Below are 20,377 nucleotides of genomic sequence, written 5' to 3' on the forward strand. Positions count from 1 at the left end.
TTACAAATTATTATTTTAAAGTCTAAATTATTAAATTTAATTTATGTACATTTTCTTTATTCATAAATATACGAGATGGTGGCCGACGATTTGGAGCTTTTGCTCTGCTTGCAGCAAGATGTGTTAATTTTTCAGGGGAAGACTCTATAACATCTAATGTTAATTCATCTGATAAAGAAAAAAAAATATGAAACATTATAATTAAATTATTTAAAAACTTATAAAACATAACAACATTACATTACCAATACTGCTATCTTGATTTTCTTGTAATGATTTTGCTTTCATATCATCAGTCAGACCAACAGTTCCATTTGTTAATGCAAGTGAAGTAGACTGAGTGGAAGAAGTAGGAGATGAGGAATTTTGACTGGAAGCTACAGGAGAAATGCTACTTGTGTTAATATTTGGTTTAGATCCAAGAGAAGATCTCTGAGGTTTCTTCAAGGGAGGAGGAAGTTGGGGATTTTTACCAGGTAATGGTGGTGTTGGTTTTTCTAGTTTTTCATCTAAAAATATAGTATATTATTGAAGTAAATGATTAACATTAAGGACAAGACTTTAGATTTTAAAGAAAAACCTTTCTTGGGTAGGTCTGGGGCAGGTGGTTTGGGAGGTGGAATCTTTGATGTTCTTTCTGTGCAACTAAAATCTTGATTTGAAACTGGTTTTTTAGGAATATCAGGTTTTACATTACTCTTACTTAATATCACTGTCATTGATGGTTTTTCTGGTCGTTCTGGTCTTCTAAGCTGAACCTAAAAATTATAAATTTTGTTAAAATTTTATAGCATAAATTTTAAATAGAAGTCATTCATATACTCTAATTAATCAAAAATCTAAAACTGACTAAACTTTTATTCAAAAAGTCTAATCAAGCAACATACATCTTTATTTAGTAAAAATAGCAATCTGTAAGATATCCTGTATAAATGATTATTATTTTACTATCTCTCTCTGAAAGAAACTCTCCCCTCCTACAGATGTAAATTCAAAAACCAATTTAAGATTTATTAAATATAAAAAATTTTGTACTTTGAACAAATCTTATAAAACAATAAAAAAAATTATATAAGCACTAAATACAGAGGAACCTCATATATCCAGCTCAAAACCAGGTTTGATCATGATGACTGAAAATCCAGATAATCAGAAAAATTCATTAATGACATTAAAAAAATAATAAAAAAACTGTTTTTTATATTTCTAATTTATTCTCCATCATAACAATCACTTATTTAGACATCATTTTCACAGTGTTTACTTCAAAGAAGACTTAAGGTGACTGAAATTCAGTGAAACAATAGTAGCTGAAAGTGTTGAGTAAATAACTTGCAAGGTTACAAATAATGAACTTATTAACATATTAACCACTGTGAGAAGCACAACAATTTTATTCTACAAGCAATTTTTTATAATTGAAAATCTTAAAAGATTATTTAATATCCTGTTGAATCTTTTTTAACCTCAAAGAATATTCCCATGGAATGCATAACATAGACATACATTGTATTGGCATATGATGTTCATCTTTCATACTTCTGAGACAGAGATTGTGTTTTATAATCTGGATTAACAAGATCTAGATGCATGGATTTCTACTGTATTGATAAATTTGTAAAACATATTTTTATTCAATTAACTTATTACCAAACTGTAAAACATTTGAAAATTATTATGAAACATATCAGACTTAAGAATGAACAGCTTACATTTGTTTTTCAAGCAGAACTATGTAAAATATGATTTTATTATCTTAGTATTCCAAATTAAAGATCTTAGAACTTACATGTTTTAAGTAGATATTTTCAAATCATTTCACTGTTTGAAATGTATTTAAAATAAATTATTATTAAATTCTGTTTTATTTATTCAAAATTGAAAATATGAGGAAAACTTGATATAAAAATTAATTTATTGCTAAAATTAATAGTATCAGAATATTAAAAGATGAATGAAATTATTCAAATTCTATGTTAAATACATTTAAATATGAAACTCAATCAACTAACTATTTATTTTATTAAAATACTATATAATTGCTGAATAGCCAATGTTATATGACTTTATATAGTGATAGATAAAGCTTCTTACAATTTACTTTCAATTGTTTGCACATTAATATAATATAAGTATAGTCAGACCTAACTCTTGTACTTACATAGATTAGTTCTTGTTTTACATAAAAGAGACTAATTTGTAATGTGAGACTAATTTGTATGAAAAAAGAAGTTATAATGAAGGATGATAAAAAAATAGTGATAAAATGAACAAAAAGGAAATTTAATTCTGTATCTATCTACTTGTTGATAAGAAAGAAAAAATTGTTTATTTGAAAATCTTACATCCCACTTATTTTTTTCTAAATAAATCACTAAAGACATTGATTATCTTGTCTCAAAATCTGTTGCATTTTTATTTATTTCTATTTCCTAACAAAGTTAAATTTAATGAATATAGTGAGAAGTCATGATGTAGCACTCTTACCAATAACATTTTTTCTTCATAAAAAACAGTAATTATTTTGCACAGCAAAACCATTATCAAGTGAAGTTATCACATCAAATATAATCAAATAATAAAAATAAAAACTGTAATAAAAACTAATTTTAAAATTCATTTCTTTGTGAAGATAATCTTGGTGTCAGTCAAATTTTAAGTTATAATAGCAAAGAATTAAATGAAAAATTCAAATATAGTTACATTCAACAAAATTTAAGCATAATCATTTTTTATTTATTGACTTTTTCAATTTAAAAATTATATTCAAAATTATAATTACACTCAAACCTGTTTTTGTGCGGTCTTTTTTTGTGCGATTTTTTATTTGTGCAATTTTTTTTGTGCAGTATATGAATTTCAATCAAATTGGTATACCGCACAAAAAACTGCACAAAAAAAAACCGCACAAAAACAGTTTGAGTGTATTATGACAAATAATTTAGAAACTTACTTCTTCTATTCTAACTAATTCAACAAAATTATCTGGGAATACTCCAATTTGTCCATTTAGTTCTCCTTTCCACCATCCTTTATCTTCAACCTCCTTTGTAATAATTGTGATTATGTCTCCTTTTTTTAATGTCAATTCATCATCATTCTGTGCTTCATATGGATATATTACTTGAGCCTGTTCTCTCACTATTAAAATTTTTTTCAATACAAACATTAAAAATGTATATCAAAAACTAATTCTACAAACTTTTTAAATTTAAAATTTAAATTTTAGTTATATTATTTTTCTATATATACAGCAAACCCCACTAACTCGACTAATAGGGCAGTGAAGATTGTCAAAGGTTACAAAAGTGCAAGGAGGGCCAAGTTGGCAGGGAATTTTCTCCAACAATGTGGAAAATGAGAATGTGAATATACAGTGCAATAATTTATTATAATCAGCTCTGCATAGAAGTTTTACTGCTAAATTCATTATTACGGGAAGTGAGCTCATAAAATTTCATGACAGTACAGTATAAAGCAATGTAGTCTTTAATAACTTACCAACTACAGTAATAAAATGCACAGTATTGCAAAGACTTGATATTGAAAAACACTCAATTATAACTTTTCTATTCTCAAGAAATTCTAAGTTACCATTTCAAAAAGTTAGTCCAATTAGCAAGGGTTTATTGTATTTACAAAATTATTTTGTTTAACTAACTTCAGGTGTTAATTTTAATTAAAAATGCAAAATCAAAGGCTACATTTTAAATTAAATATTTAAATAAATAATTTGCAACTTAAGTACAATTTCACTTAAACATAATATGATAGTTATTCTAATTGAAAATTTTATCTGTTTTAAAAATTTCTTTTCTTAAATAAGAACTTTTTGTTCAATTACCTGGTTTTGGAGGTAACTTTGGGGCATTTTCAGCATTAGCTGGTAAAGGTGGAGGTTTTTTCAATATGGGCTGAAATTTTAAAAAATTAAAAGTTAACTTACATAATAATAATGCTTTGCATATATTAATTAATTAATAGATAAAGATTAAAATCAAAAATATGTTGAAAATCTAATTTATTTATAAAAATGCTCTTGATTTTCCCAGCACTTGAACAGGAGAACAAGGACTAGGAAGGAAGTCTGATAATTTTCAATTAGACTACAATATAAAATTTAAGTAACAACAAAAGCTTAGAGGGCATAATTGTGTTGAATTATGATAAATTTCTCTATTTAAAAAAAAAATGTAATAGTGTAAAAATAAGTAGCAGTTTACCTACGCCTAAGTTTAAATGATGAAAGCAAAAGTATATATTATATATGATAGACTCAAAGACCAAAAATCCTCAGTGAATGAAAGAAAGTTAACAACACATTCTGACTTCTCAGATCCAGCTGCAATATGAATTTCATGTTATACTACTTCAAAAATGTGCACAATGCATTTTGGCATATTCAATAAGACCATAAAGCAAAATTCACATTGATATTCTTTTAACAATCAACCAAAATGCAAGCTGGCAATGAACTATGAGGGCTATTTTTTAAATAAGGTCCATTTGTGAATGAGAGTGAGAATGACACGCAATTGCAGCAGTGTGCATGAGCATCTGTTTTCAGCATGCTTTGCGCGTGTTTAGATGTCATTTGCAGCCGAATCATCTATCTGTGTGCTGAACTGTAAAAGTTTATAATGTTTAAGAAAATTGAGTCGCCCACTGACTGTAAGATACGATCTGTTATTAAATTTCAGCACAAAAAATCATGGTAACTGTCTTTTGGGACAGGAAACAGACTTTGTTAGTGGATTTTATGCCAAGAGGCACATCAATCAATTCTGATGCTTATTGTGTGACTCTGTCGTGCCATACAAGACAAGTGGCGTGGCCTAATGTCTTCCGGTGGCAGGCACAGATTTCTTTGAAGTCGGAATTTTAAAAAATTTTGAGCGGTATGATAAATGTTTGAACAAAAATGGAAATTATGTAGAAAGTAGATAAAAGTATATAGAATATGGGAAAAAATATATTTTAGCAATATTTACAGTATTTTTCTTCTTATCAAAAAATGGACCTTATTTAAAAAATACCCTTAGTATATACTATTAACTACATGAAATTGTGAATGAAAAAAGTTAAATAATTTTTCATCTCTTATTTTGTTAATGCTCATTTTATTTTATAAAATGTAAGAATGAAACAAATTAACCAAAGAAGCAAATCAATATTTAATAAAACAATCATACACACTTTTTTATCTGCTGAAGATTCTACAGGTGTTAATTTTTTAATTCCATCTTGAAAAATATTTCCAAGTCCAACTCCTCTCACTGGCTTTGGTTTGATCTCTTGATGGCTAGGAGAACTCAATTTAGCACCATCTGAGTTAAAAAAAAAAAACTTATTAGTTTAAATAAAATGTATTCAATGTATTCATAAAATAAACTTACATATTATATTACATATATAATTATAAACTGTTGTTATATTCTAAATTAAAATCAAAAATTTGTACATAATAATACTAATGTTTTTGTAGGAGGACAGAAATCAAATGTATATTCAGACTTTTCCTGCAAATTTAATGAAATAAAATAAATAAAAATAAATAATTTTAAAAATATAAGAATATGATCATATTGTTTAATGTATCAACAATATTAATCTGTGCACTTTTCCCACTATACAACCTATACAATTTCATTTATTTACTATATAGTCACAATAATAATTCTTAATTATGAATATATTATTCCAATTACTGTAGCAGTCTATTAACCTGCAATCATGTGTGCTTTTTCTTAATATGATTACATGCATAAGGTAGAGATTTTAAATGATTTTTCACACTTAATTACACTGCATATAATTGTCATTCCTTGAATTTGACAATTCTGGAAAAATCTGTAATGTCTCTTCTCCACATGTACAACATTTCAAATGTCATATATTGTTTTGTTACAGAGCAATGTCCTTTCAAGGACACCCTTTGGGAGCCCTTGAAACTTTGTGATAGCATGGGTTAATGTAAATGAATTCAGCTGGAGATAAATAACAGGCAGCCTGAGGTGTTTCTCAGAAAACCCCAAAAATGATTTTTCATGCAGAAAATAAAACCACAAAAACATTTAAATTGTTGAAAGTCAGTGTCCTGGGCTATCTTGCAGAGATAAGAATTCAAGATTGTAGTAACTTGCAGACCATCAAATCATTCATAGCTAACAAATATCCATGACAGCATGACCACCTCTTGTAGCAATTATGAGAGACCTCCATGACATCATTTTTCACGATGTCAGGTCACCAAAAATGACATCACAGCAATCACATGCACAAGATGGCAAGTTTCTGCAAAAGTATTTTTGAAGGCTTGTGATAAGCAGAAAATATTTTTGGAGACATTTTTAGATGGATAGCATGTAGAATGAGAATATCATGGAAGCACAGTTCACAGCTAAGTCAATTAGATGAAAAACATGCTTATAAAAAACTAGTATGCATATAAAATTGCCACTATTGCACATGATCATGAGTTAAATGTATTATTATAGCTTTGCAATACAAAATTAGTTTTAGAGTATAAACTAAATTTAACTTTTATTTGTGTGCACAAAATACATTTGTTGTGGTATACAAACTCAAAGATTTGCCATCCATTATATTATAATATCCAAACTGATAAAATAAATTATCTTATGAAGTAAACCAAGGGTGACCAACAACTTTTTCCAGGCATGTCTATAAATAGGCACCAAGTTTTTGCCGAGCCACTATCCAATCACCTTACATCCAGTTTATAGTAGTAGTTAAAGATAAACTAAAGCAGCAATCTGCAACCTTTCTGCCCTCACAGACCACTAAACTCACAATTTTGAATTTTGCGGACCACTATCATGAATTTTTTTAAACAATACAAAATCTGTAGAATAATGATTATAAAAGTTCAATTTTACTATATTAATATGAAACTTGCATGTTTAATTATAACAAATTAATGCAAGCCTAAAATTCATTACTGCTTGTTTGAAATAAGTTTATGGATTCTTAGTGCTTTTTGCTTTTCTACAAAGGACGACAATCGCGCTCACAATATCGTTTACTGTTTATTATTTATTAATAACAGTCACTTCGTATTTCATTTTAGATTCAAATAAAAACCACCAAGGAGTGAAAAAACATAACTAAGCATTTTGCATTTCTTTCCTAATAATTCGCATAACCTTCAGTTGATCAATGTCCAAATTTCTCCATGGACCACCCAAATTTTCTCGCGGACCATCAATGGTCCATGGACCACCGGTTGCCAACCACTGAACTAAAGAGTATTAAAAGTAAACAAGTATAATAAAAGCATTAAAATATGTTGTTAGATGGTTGTAAAAACAAATATTAAATAAGCCACTAGTTTTAGTTTGAAAGTGACAAAATATTAAAAACATTTTTTATTGAAAGGAGAACAAAAAATTTGAAATTCTAATTAAAAAAACAAAGAATCTGAATTTAAAATCCTCTCAATGTGGTTTCTGAATTTGCATTTCAGTTAACAGTTTCTCAATATTAGGATTGATTTTCGAGGTTGATAATAGGCGGGCCATTCCAAATGCAGCTGTGGGTCACTAAGTGACTTGCAGGCCTTGAGTTGGCCACTTCTGAAGTAAACCATTTCATCTTGTTTATTACCATCTCTGTCTTTTAAAAAAATGAAATGAATTTAAATTTCTATATTTTTTTGTTATTTTAACTATTTAAAAATTATAAATAAATTTAGAAAGTAGTTTTCTGTTAGACATCAGTAATTTTTCACTTATAGTTGCTCTAGTTTCTGATTCTACTCCATAGTTTGAAAATCACTCCCTGATGTTATGTTTTACAAAAGTTTTTACATTTTTGAAAGGTTTTGAATCGAATTCAAGATTCAGACTTTTTTTTATTAAAAATGTAGGTATTATAACTATTAAATGCTAAAACATTTAATAATTAAAAATAAAATTAGAATTAAAATTTATATGGATTATTTGGATAGTCTATTCTTTTAATTTTGTTTTAAATAGAAGACTTAGTTAACATGTAAATAAAAATAAGTCTTAAAAGATGAAATTACTCAATGATTGAATAATGCAAAGTACTAAAATCTTTTAAATACTTTTTTAAATCTAAAAATTCAAGAAAATATATATATTTTTTCTTTACAATGAAAATTTTGAAGATATACGACGTCATGGATCTTTTAAACAATACATACAAGTAGGAAAGTGCCTATAAAAAAAAGGTTGACTTTGCCAATGTTGATTGTGTTCCAGTGATTGTGAAAGGATGTTTAAGAAAACTTTGAAAGCTTGTTTTTGTATAAGTCTTCAATGTTGTATACTTTTACATTTTTTAAAATATACTAAAATCTTAGGAAAATCAAAATACGTAATTTTTTGGTCAAATATAAAATATTGATTTCTTGCATTTCTAATTAAAAATAGACACAAAGTAACTATAAAAATGACTGTAAGTGAAAAAAACTAGAGTCATCTAAATCTGAAAGCTTTAGACACAAAATGACAAGAGAAAACAACCCCAGCAAAAAAAAAAAATAAAAAAAAACAACTGAAAGATCTTGAAAAAGAAATTAACATATAAATTAAATATACAAACGAAATGGCAAAAGAATTATCAGACACAGAAAGAGGGAAAAAAAATCTAGTTCTGAAATGAAAATATGCATCACCATCACCATCTATGATAATAATGATTAATGATGGCTGGCAATAACAACTTATGAAAATAACATTTTACAAGTTGCATTTTCTTTCTCCTCCTATAGTACAGCTCAAAATAATGATTTCAGCATTTTTAATTTATTGCTTTCATATTTTTCTCATATTAAAAAATAAAGACTACAATATAATTACTCATCATTTAATATTTTTAATAATATTTTCATCGGTGATTCAACTGAACTAGCATTTTTTTTCTGAATATCTTAGATATCCAAATTATAAAAAAACCATATATATTCCATAAAATTTCCATTTTAAATAATTTCATTTACAAATAGCAGTAAGCATTAAAGTATAGAATATAAATTTTCCAAAAACTTGTAAATAATCAAATACAATACCAACCAGTAGCATCAACTACAGATCCATCTTTTTCCTCTTGCTTTTCAGATACTTTAGAAGGTTCAAAAACTTCTGAATTATCTTCTACAACAAAATTAGATGGAAATACACCTTCTTTGCCTTTCAAAATACCTCTCCACCAGCCTTCTTCTACTTCTTCTATTACTCTAATAATATCATTTACTTGTAATTCTAATTCATCATCATTTGCAGGAGTATAACTATATAAAACTCGTGCTCTTCTCTGCCTTACAGTTTCTGAAATTGTGTAAAATAATTTATAATTCATTTCACACTTCATAAAAAACAAAATCATGGTCTAAATTTCTCATTTCATTTAAATTACATTACTTTTTTGAAATGATATTTTATATTTTAAGAAAGTACAAAACTGTCTTAAAATGCAAATAAATCTAAATTAACAAGCAATTATTTTATTGTGACATCGTCACAATGCCAGACTGTAATTTTTAATTATATTTTTAATTTATTTAATTTAATATATTCTCCACTTCAAATTAGTAGTGTACATTATACTTTTCTTGTTAGCAATAGAGTCATGCCAGTCATCTAACTACTTTCTGGAGAAAATTTTTGAATTGAAATAACACAACTTCTGATGCAAAACAGAAGTTCATATATAGTTAATCAGGGCCTCCTGCTCCTAAGCTTTTGACATCTGATCCCAGTTTTCATCTATTTAACTCCATTCTTCAGATTAAGAAAGACAACAAACAGATGACAGTGGAAATTTATAGGTTTACAATTTTTCAAATTGTAGCCCAATTAATTAAAAATGAATTTATTGATGATGTAAGCTGAAAATTTTTTCCTAGATCAGACTGAACTGGAATTTATGAAATTTCAGCTTCTCAAAATATATTAATAATATGAATTTAAACTCATAATAGAATCTGGTGACCACTCACCAATGAGAGAGAGGCCCCTCCTTACTTGTCTCTTTAGCAATAAAGCCTTAAAAAAATTTGTTTTGTCTTTCATGTGTATATGCTTAACATTAATTAGTTTGTAAGTCTCTGTTGTAAGTAGCTTTCCAGGTATTAAACATAAACTTTACTTCTCAGCTTTCCTGGATCTAGTAGCAGCAAATAAGTAACTATATTAACAAAAAGTAACTAATACATTCTACCTTGGCCCCACTCTTGGCCACAGTAAATAATAAGTAATTTTAAACTCCAAATAATAGGACTGGAAGAAGAAAAATACAGGCACATTGCTCTCCAAGCAATGAGCATCGTTTAAGCCTTTGTCAATTTCACTTTACTATACTCTTCTTTTTCTGTGGCAATTGGTTTCAGTGCCTTTTTTTCTGCCATGCATTATTGGCTTTCCCATTGTAATGGTTTCCTCTCTTTGTTTTACTTACCAGAAGGTGATTAACACTGTACTGGTAGTTGACCCTCTTTTCTGGCATGCCAATGAACTGTCCATGTGAAGTTTTACTGGTTCCTTCACATTCTCCTGAATAGGGGCCAGTTTCCCTAAAGTCCACACGGTAGGCATTTATTAGCTTTGCTCATAGCAACACTAGTCCCCCCTAAATTACTATTCTAAATTTGCTGGAGCTCTTTGTCATTGGATTCTCCATGTCTGCCTCTTCACTTCCTCAGCAGAACTGGAAAGTCCAAAAATTCAGTTTGGTTAGGTCAGCTTATCTTCTGACTAACACTTGACTTTTCTATCAATTTCATTTTCTTCTTGATACAATGGGAAAGGTAAGTATATAAGCACCAACATTATAAATAAATACACAATAAAGTTTACAGACAACATATAACACGTAATTTATGAGCCCTTCACAAACGGACATTATGAGCTTCACATAGATGAACAGTACAAGCTATCATACACAAAATCCCTGAGCCTCTTATTGCTCTCAGAGCAGAAAGAGGCCTACTCCACAGAACTGCAATCATGTGACAAAAAACAATCTAATAATAGAAAAATTTGAGTTAATAATGTTATCTAGCATAACTTAAAAATAACTAAGTATTTATGGAAAGCATTTTCAATGATTTCCCATAAACAGGAAGATAATTTGCCATGAATACTAGTAATTTTCATAAATTTTCAACAATAGACAAACCATGAAAATACATGATAGTCTGAAGTAAATTTAAAACAGTTTGTTACTTTACAAAAACACTCAAATTAAATATGTTTGACCCATTGGGCACTAAGAAGGCACTTAAGTATGTACATATTAGGAGCATATTATATAATTCTTGTACCACTAGAAATTAAGCATATGTTAAGATGAATAAAATGAATATTTTACCAACATTTCATTAATATTTATGATACAAAACCAATTAAAATATATATATACATTGTTTTAATTAAGATATTTTTTAAATTTATATTAAAAAATAACAAAACAGTCTAAATCTATAATGCTAATTTTTGCATGAGTGTGTGCATATATCAAATACAATGCTTTTACTGAAGAATAAAATATTGAAATTAATATATATCTTAATGAGATAATATGGATTTACATAAAATCGTTACTATATTAATAATTAAAAAGGAAAAAAAACAAATTTATTAAATATTTCTAAGTTATTATAAATAAAAATATTAATATGAAAGTTTAAATAAAACAAAATTAAAAGAAAGCTTAAATATTAAATTAAAAAGAATGAAGTAACTAATAATTCATTGAAATTTCTAAATTGTAATGAATTATTTAGTTATTTCATTAAAAGAAATAACATTCATTTCAAAATTAAACAAAATGTATAAAAAAATTACCTCTGCCAGCTGCATTTTGTTCTTCAGACATTGTTTTTGAAACTACAAAAAACCAAATTAATTTTAGAATTATTTTTGAAAACAAATTTGAATATTTCTAGTCTTAAAGCAACAATAAAGACTACTTGAAGTTACCAAAAATTATGTACTATGAAATGTTTTCTGCCTTCAATTCAGGTAATCCTGAGACATGTAAATGAATGAAGGAAAAAAAATAATGGAAAGTATTTAAAAAGAAAATTAAATCTCATTCACTATGTCTTAGAATGCTGATCATGTAAAAGAAAATATAAATACACTCTTGCTAATCTAAACTCTGCTTAATTCAAAACTTTCCTAACATAAAAATACATTATTCAATAATTTGTTTGAATTAGCAAGACTGAATTGTACGCACAATGCACATTACGCATATACAGTAGACCCACCCATAACATGGTAGATACATTCTATGTTATATGAATTCCATGTTGTATGAGTCACTTACATTTTACAAAAACATGAGCCATTCATAGACTAGCACTTGTGCAGTTTAGGGGGTACGACTGTTTGAAAGGTTTTCTTCCATAAAATTAATTGATTCTAGACTAATTTGATTCGAACATTTCCAAAACACGCATAATTTTTCGGAATAATCCATATAAGCTATGCTATAAACAAAATATTGTAGGAATACTTACTGAGTGTGCACCGTTTGAAGACGCCATTGTTTAAGCTTGTTTTTGTGTAGAGCGTCTCATCAAATGGCGGACACATTTCCAGATAAGTTATTCTTTCCGCGAAAAATTCGCTGAACTTTGGAGACATCATTAATAGAAATATCATTTTTATGGCCATTGAATAATAAACGTTTTTTAGTAGGTCTGCTGCTCATTTAAACTCAATGGTTTGTGCAATGTCCACTATTGGTCCAGATTCAACCAATCCTGTCGAGACACGAATCGGCCATGACAATCTGTCTCATTCTTTTACCATGTTATACGGGCCTCTTTTAGTGTGTTATACAAACACAATCGCAATTTTTCCGCCATGTTATACGAATCCATCTTATATGAACCCATGTTGTAGGGGGGGTCTACTGTATTGTACAATGACATGAGAGTAAACCGCAGAGTCAAAAACAAAACAGGAAAACAATAACAGAGTTATTGTTAAAGTAGATATAATAAATTATAATATGTTTTCTATGGAATGACAACCATTTGCTTACATACACTTTTGTCAACTTCCATACTATGACTAGAATCAGTTCTAAAATCTATTTATATCCCATTTTTGGTCAGATACTACTAGACTTTGAAGGCTCAATGCACACAATACACGAGTTTGTCAATATACACAAAATAATTTTACACATTTAATGGCATACAGAAAAAGAATGTACAGTGGTTCATCATACTTCAAATGCTTCAGAGTTTGAACTGTCCATGCACTGAAAAAATGTGCTTGAACCGTGAATGCAAGTCATCTCTTGCTATCGTGTTACACTCATATATTTTCAGTGGTTTTTTTTTGCTTTGTTTTTCATACGTTTCATTATATATACATATTGTATGTTTTTTGTCATTTTTAACAATTTCTTCCTGCAATTTTTCTTTCTTGACATCTTCTGAATGCCCTGTACACTGTTTATTCATTAGTTCAAAATTTCCCAAACAGAATTTTTTAAATCACGCATATTCGAAGCTTAGAAGAGTCTTCCCCATACAAATTATGAACCTTTTTTACTGTTTATACAGCTTATATCCTTTCCAAAATTCATAGAGTACACGCTGAAAACACTTTTTATCTAATTTCAATTTCAAAATTCAATTTGATTTTATTCAAACAAAAATGAAGTGAAAAGTTTAAAGCAAGCATCTAAACAAAGAATACAATCTCTCATTAATAACAATGTGTTAAATTTCAATGACTATTACAATTAAACCACATAAGTATGTTAAGTAACGACAGCTATTAAAACTACACATAAACTTTCCATTCAGCCCAATGTAACCTTTACTTATTAACCATAGCATCCAAGAAGTGTGTAAAGGCAAAAAATCTAAAAGGAAGATTGTATTATCGATAACTGAAATGTGAAAGCGGTACACTTGTGGCAGATATGGTGGCCATGTTTAAGATGTCAAAGTCAACAGTGTGCAACCAGCAAATGCAATTTTCATTTTATTATACAGTATTTACATATTTTATTTATTGTTTTATATTTTAATTTATTATTAGGGCATTTAATTGTGTTATTTTTACATTAAATTATGTGTATTTGCAGTTTTAAGTTTATCGAATTGAGTATTGTTTAGGAATGAATTAATTCACTTTCCATTATTTCTTGTGGGAAAAATTGCTTCAGACTTTGAATGATTCAGAGTTCAAACAACCTCCTAGAATGAATCAAGTCTGAAGTACAAGGCACCACTATACACAATTTTATTATGTATAAACTTTGAGCTACTTTGAATCTGGATTTTAAACATTTTACATAATTATCTGACAACCATGCTTGCATCAAACAGTAAATTCTAACAAGCATTATCAATTCATGAATAATACTGTTAAGTTTTCAGTGAGTTTTAGTACAGTATTTGTAGATCTGTGGTTTTGTTTGAGGGAATCATAAAATATATTTTTTCTACATAACAAAACTGATGAAGTGGACTACATAAGACAAACATTTAAAATAAATAAATACTGTATGACCCTAATTCACTGTACATTTTAGGATATTGTTAAATAAATATGGATTATTGAAAGGAAAGCTATATACAAGTATTATTTGCATTTCTGTTTAAGAAGTTTCCTACTGAAGAAGTTTTTTTTATATGATCGTAGGAAAAACTTAGCCAAGTTCTACTACATAAAATTTAAAAATTATTTTTATACTATAATCTTCAAATAATCATGATCTAAAAATTATCATAGTAAAAGAAATGGAATATTTTCAGTATCATTGAACAGTAATCAAAAATATCATAACTGTCAAAAATGATGATGTGTAAGTTAATAAAACCTAAAAAACAAAAATTGATAAAAATCAAATAGTTAATTACAAATATACTTACTTTAAATAATTTTCATTAAAAATTAAAATTCCTGTGCAATCTGCTAACTCTGTTTTTACTTTTGTCTTCAAAATGTATTATTTATTTACTGACTGATAAATTTCTTTTTATACGAAGTTCATACGATAATAATTATACAAATACACTTTTATCAAAGTTTTGAATATCTAGATAAAAAGAAAATAATAAAATAAATACAAGATTTTAAAAAGTTTTGAAAATTATGTAAAATCTTCATTTAAAATTTCATAATAAAAATAAGAGTTTGGTATACTTAATAATGAAAAAGTAAATAAACATCACAAAGCCCAATATGTATAAAGAAACATAATCAAATAATCACCTTAAATAATTGGGCTATAACTTGGCTAATTTAAAGATTAATACTAAGTAATTTGCTGCTAGAGGTAGATGTTAGGTGCCATCTCTTAACTAAATTAATAATTATAATTTTAATAATTAATTAAATAATTTAGAATTATCTGGAGTTGTACTTAGGCCATGACATAGGAGTCGTCCCCAGCTGGTGCCGTGATTAACCACATAAAGTTATTTATCTAAATTTAAATACATCTGGAAGTGAATGCTTGCTTGGGGTCCAGGTGGCACAACTGGCAAGCAGAGGTTGTGGGTTCAAGCCCCACCCTGGGTCAGTTCTTTTCTTCCAGATAATTCTAAATTATTTAATAAATTATTAAAATTATAATTATTAATTTAGTTAAGCGATGGCACTTATGTCTACCTCTAGTAGCAAATTACTTAGTATTAATCTTTAAATTAGCGGAGTTATAGCCCAATTATTTAAGGCAATCATTTAGTTATGTTTTTCATTATTATTAAAGTATTGAAGATTCTATTCATTTGTACTATTTCATATAAAAATAATGAATTAAAATTAAAATTTTAGATTACAATAAACCCTACAAATTCAATTGTAAAAGTGATTATGATTCATATACACTTTTTTCATAATACACAACCATTTGTGAAAATTGCAACACCATGAAGGAATGATGATATTAGCTTGAAACTTACAGGATATGCAAGTCAGAATATGGTATGCAAATGATCAAAGTTACAAAGTGATTGCACATGTTTAAACTCGGTAGCACCCTCTTAGCTGTCAAGTTGAAGGTATAAATAAAGGACTGTTTAGGAGACACACAAGTTGTGCACTGCAGATAGCAAGCTGTAAAAAGTATTTCTAGGATTATTATATCTCATCACAACAAAGAACACAATACTAATGAGCAATTATTTATTGTGAGATCATCACAATGCTGGGCTACAATTTTTAATCATATTTTTAATTTATTTCATTTAAAATATGCGCTTGCCACCTCAAATTAGTAATATCTTGCCCCTGTACATCATACTTTTTCCTTTAACAATAGAGACATGACAATCATCTATTAACTGCTTTCAGGGGAAAGTTTTGAATTGAAATAATGTGACTTCTGGTGCAAACCGGAAGTTCATATTATATATGAACTTCCGGTTTGCACCAGAAGTCACATTAGTCAATTGGGGCCTCCTGCCCCTAAGGTTTCCTTATTTGGTCTTGCATTTCATCTATCTAACGCTGTTCTTGAGATTAAGGAAAAACAGACGAATGACAGTGGGGAATTTATGGGTCTACAATTTTTTTCAAATTGCCACCCAACAAACAACAAAAATTGAGCATGTTGAGCATGAACACGCAATTGGCCTGTATGAAGTTTCGAATTGTTGCCTGAAGACCAGGGAAGACCAATCGGTATCCATTATTTTACGTTGCGTAAAATAATGGATACCGATTTGTTCTTGTGTTTGTTCTGCAAGGTGTTTGTTATCTGAACATGTGTTTGTTGTCTGAACATAAAAATCTTTTGTGAAAGTGTTCGTTATCCGATTTGTTTGTTAACCGATCACCCATTGTATATCATTAAGTGATTCAATTTCTCTGGCTACTACTATATTTCTTTCTAGTTCATTTTTATAGTCTTTCCTGTAAAAATTTTCATATCTAACAATATTAAAAACATTTTTTGATAACATTATTTAGTTTAAAAGTTATTTTTTGACACAGTTTAGAAAGTTCTATCTGAAATGTATTTCAGATTCATTGAAAATATTGTACCTACCAGTATGCAGTTTAGAAAAGTACTGTTTCAAACTTTCCATTTCTTTTTTAATTTCCATTAGCAGGTTATTGTAAATTAATAGAATAAATGGAAGGCATATATATATATGCCTTTTTTATTTCCATTAGCAGAGTTTATATATATATATAAACTCTGCTAATGGAAATAAAAAGGAATGGACAGAACTTTCTAAACTTCCTATTAGTTAGTGCAATGTTCACAATGCCACTTTGCAAATATGAGGTTCTAACTTGCACTGGTGCAAGTTAGAACCAAAGTAAAATTTCTGCACATTAGTTTCTATTAAATTTGTAGATTATTTTTATGCAAAAACCTGTAATAGCATATACAGACATCAAAATAAAAGACTATCCAATTTTTCTTCATTTTATACACAGTTTTAATAACATTTCATTTTTCTTCTTCTTACTACAATATATTTTGATTGATATTGAAACTAATTCTAAGTTTATAAAATAGGAAACAAAAACAAGATTAAACATTACATTAATCTAAAATTGTTTATCTAAAATTATTATTATGGTTTGAGTTTTTCCTGGCATATATATATATAGCAGGGGTGGGCAAGCAAGAGTTCAGTGGGAGCCAAAATATAGGTTTTGCAAAATGCATGGGAGCCACAGTTCTGTACTGTCGTGGCAGATAGTATGGTAAGGTGCGCGATTTTATTATATAATATAAATATAATATAAAACAAATATTGAATTTTTTTAATAAACATATTTTCACAAAATAATAAAAATAAAATTGTAAAAATAATAATAAAAAACAGAAATTAACACTTTCAGCAAGAGCTGCATTTGCCCATGTCTGATATATAGTATATACACATACCAGCGCCTAGTGTTAGGCCAGACCAAAATCAAGGCATAACTAACTACAGAAAACGAAAGTTTTGCTTATGTTAAATTCTCAAACACCGATAATATGTAAATGAACAGTATGTATGCCACTGAAAAATCACACCTTCCTCACTTTTTCCAGAGTAACTGTTTAATAAACAAGTGTTTTCATCCACATCCACATTCATTGGTCTCATTCCCAACCTTAGTAAATTTCTTAAATTTAATGTTTTAATATTAAAACATATTAAATTCAAGAAATTAATCAGCCATATTATGGTCTGAAAATGTGATAATTTAGACTAGGGATTGACTACACACAACTTATTCTGGAGCAAATTATTTTCAATTCCCTCTTATTAATAAAAATTATTATTATTATTATGAAATTCTGAACATAATTTCATTTATAATTTTGTGACTATACATTAGAAATTATAATAGATATTTAAAAAGTTTATCATCACCAAAAGTAGCTTGATATTTTAGATTCATTACATAAACTTTAAAAAAATTTTTTTTTTGTTTTGAAGATAAACATTATTTTAATATAATATTAAATAAATACATAAAAGATAAAATTAAACAATGGGATCGGTTATACATACAAGTTAATAAATGTAATTCTAAAAATAATAAAGGATTATTTTAAAAAGTTAATTAGCTTTACATATTTATTTTATATTCAACATACATTTCAATATTAATTTTAACTTTTTTCAATGCAAAACTAATTGTGAAATGATATATTTTTACTGAAAGTATACATAAATACAATAATTTAATTTTTAAAAATCTACAATATATAATTTAAAAAAATAGTTAAAACATAGAAGAATCAATGTAATATTCAAAATTAAAAATCAAATAATTAATTTTGTAGGCTCTCTGCTATATATTACTTTTCATTCTCAGGAAATAAAGTGGTGATAAGTCAGAATTATACTGTATATGCAAACATTAGTCAGCAAGCAAGTTTCACATAGTAATGTAAAATGCTGTACTGGTCAGGGTTACTTCTTAGAAAAAAAAATGAAAGAATGAAAAAATTTAAGAATGCCTTACAAGATTAAGTCATAAAAAGAAAAATAATCATCACAATCACAGATGGCATACATTACATTCAAAACAACATATTCCATTATATCAAGACATGAACTCTTAGCAAAAACAGATGATATGTATAGACATAATTAAACAATATACTTAAAAACTTACATACTGACAGAATATTACATACACAGGCTAATCAACTTATAAATACACACAGATATTTATGTTAAGTGTTATTTTCTGTTTATTATGACAAAACTATAAATAAAACAATTCATCACAACAAATCAAGCATCACATTTATTGCTAAATAATAATAATAATAATAATATCTTACAGCCATATATAACCATCCTAAATACACTGCTGTGCATAAAAAAAATGCAACACCAAGGGTTACAGATATCAAATTCAAATGTATAGAATATGTAGCTTAGGTTACAAGAATGAAATGATAAGAAATACAAGTTCATTAGACTTTTAAAGTATGAAATATTAAGTATCTTGTGTAGCCCAGGTGGATACACCTGGACTACACAAGATACTTAATATTTTGTAAGATACTGTGTAGCTACACAAGATAGTGGCAATAACCACTGTTATTCAATCTGGCAATGTATCAAAAGTGTATAGACTGATATTCCCCAAAGCTTGTCTGTACATGTAGCAGCTGTTGATGTCTGGTTTGCTACCTATTGTAAGATCAGACTTTCTACCAGGTACAAATCTGACAAATTTGTAGGCCAAGGAAGAAATGGAACATGTTGGCTATTCAGGACTTATTAGACATTGTGCACTGTCATCCAGGTATACAGTATAAGAGAAGCCGTGAAGGTAAGTTTACCCATAGGCTCCAATACTTCATTAATATAATGCTGCTGGTCAAAGTACCAATAATGCATATAAGATGCAAGCAAGCATAAATTCCAATGGCACTCCATATCATAACATCTAGCACAGGACCAGTATGGCACTGCATAATGCATGCCTCATCAACATTGCAAGACCTTGATTTGCCCACTGATCAAGTGTATACTGAAATGGAATTCATCTAAAAAAATAATGCAATTTACTAAAACTGTGTGTTTTGCACACTTCCAGTACAGAAAAAGTTTATCATCACCACAAATGTTTACAGCCTCCTCTTTCAGGGGCCTCCTCAGGTTTCAAGCACCATTTTTTGAATACTAGATGAGAAATTTAATTTTGGAATGTTTTATTTCAAAATTAAAATTAGATATTTGGTTATGAAGATTCAGGCTTAGGTACAACATGAGTAGAAATAAAATTAATAAATGTACAGAACTCACCTCATGGAAAATAATTAACTATTATTATACTTTAATCATCTCCTCATTTATATAATACCATACTACATCCATTTAATTATATAAAAATTTAAAAATATTATATATAAATTTTATATACAGAGGGTGTCAAAAAAATGT

General features: G+C 27.9%; 1 protein-coding gene across 1 annotated transcript in view; it reads right to left on the reverse strand.

Moving 5' to 3' along the window:
* Positions 1-20,377, reverse strand: part of LOC136984297 (SH3 domain-containing kinase-binding protein 1-like) — a 45,633-nt gene that overhangs the window by 4,639 nt on the left and 20,617 nt on the right. Inside the window, exons 2-10 of the mRNA XM_067281228.1 lie at positions 14,891-15,057; positions 11,832-11,873; positions 9,060-9,314; positions 5,197-5,327; positions 3,845-3,914; positions 2,954-3,141; positions 581-758; positions 246-509; positions 50-168 (exon numbers count right to left, since the gene is read on the reverse strand). Of these exons, the coding sequence (XP_067137329.1) occupies positions 50-168; positions 246-509; positions 581-758; positions 2,954-3,141; positions 3,845-3,914; positions 5,197-5,327; positions 9,060-9,314; positions 11,832-11,862 (1,236 nt within the window). The 5' untranslated portion in view covers positions 11,863-11,873; positions 14,891-15,057. The remainder of the gene's footprint in view (positions 1-49; positions 169-245; positions 510-580; positions 759-2,953; positions 3,142-3,844; positions 3,915-5,196; positions 5,328-9,059; positions 9,315-11,831; positions 11,874-14,890; positions 15,058-20,377) is intronic.

The sequence above is a fragment of the Centruroides vittatus genome, unplaced genomic scaffold (assembly GCF_030686945.1).
Source record: "Centruroides vittatus isolate TY-2023 unplaced genomic scaffold, ASM3068694v2 contig_912, whole genome shotgun sequence".
Taxonomy (NCBI): Eukaryota; Metazoa; Arthropoda; class Arachnida; order Scorpiones; family Buthidae; genus Centruroides; species Centruroides vittatus.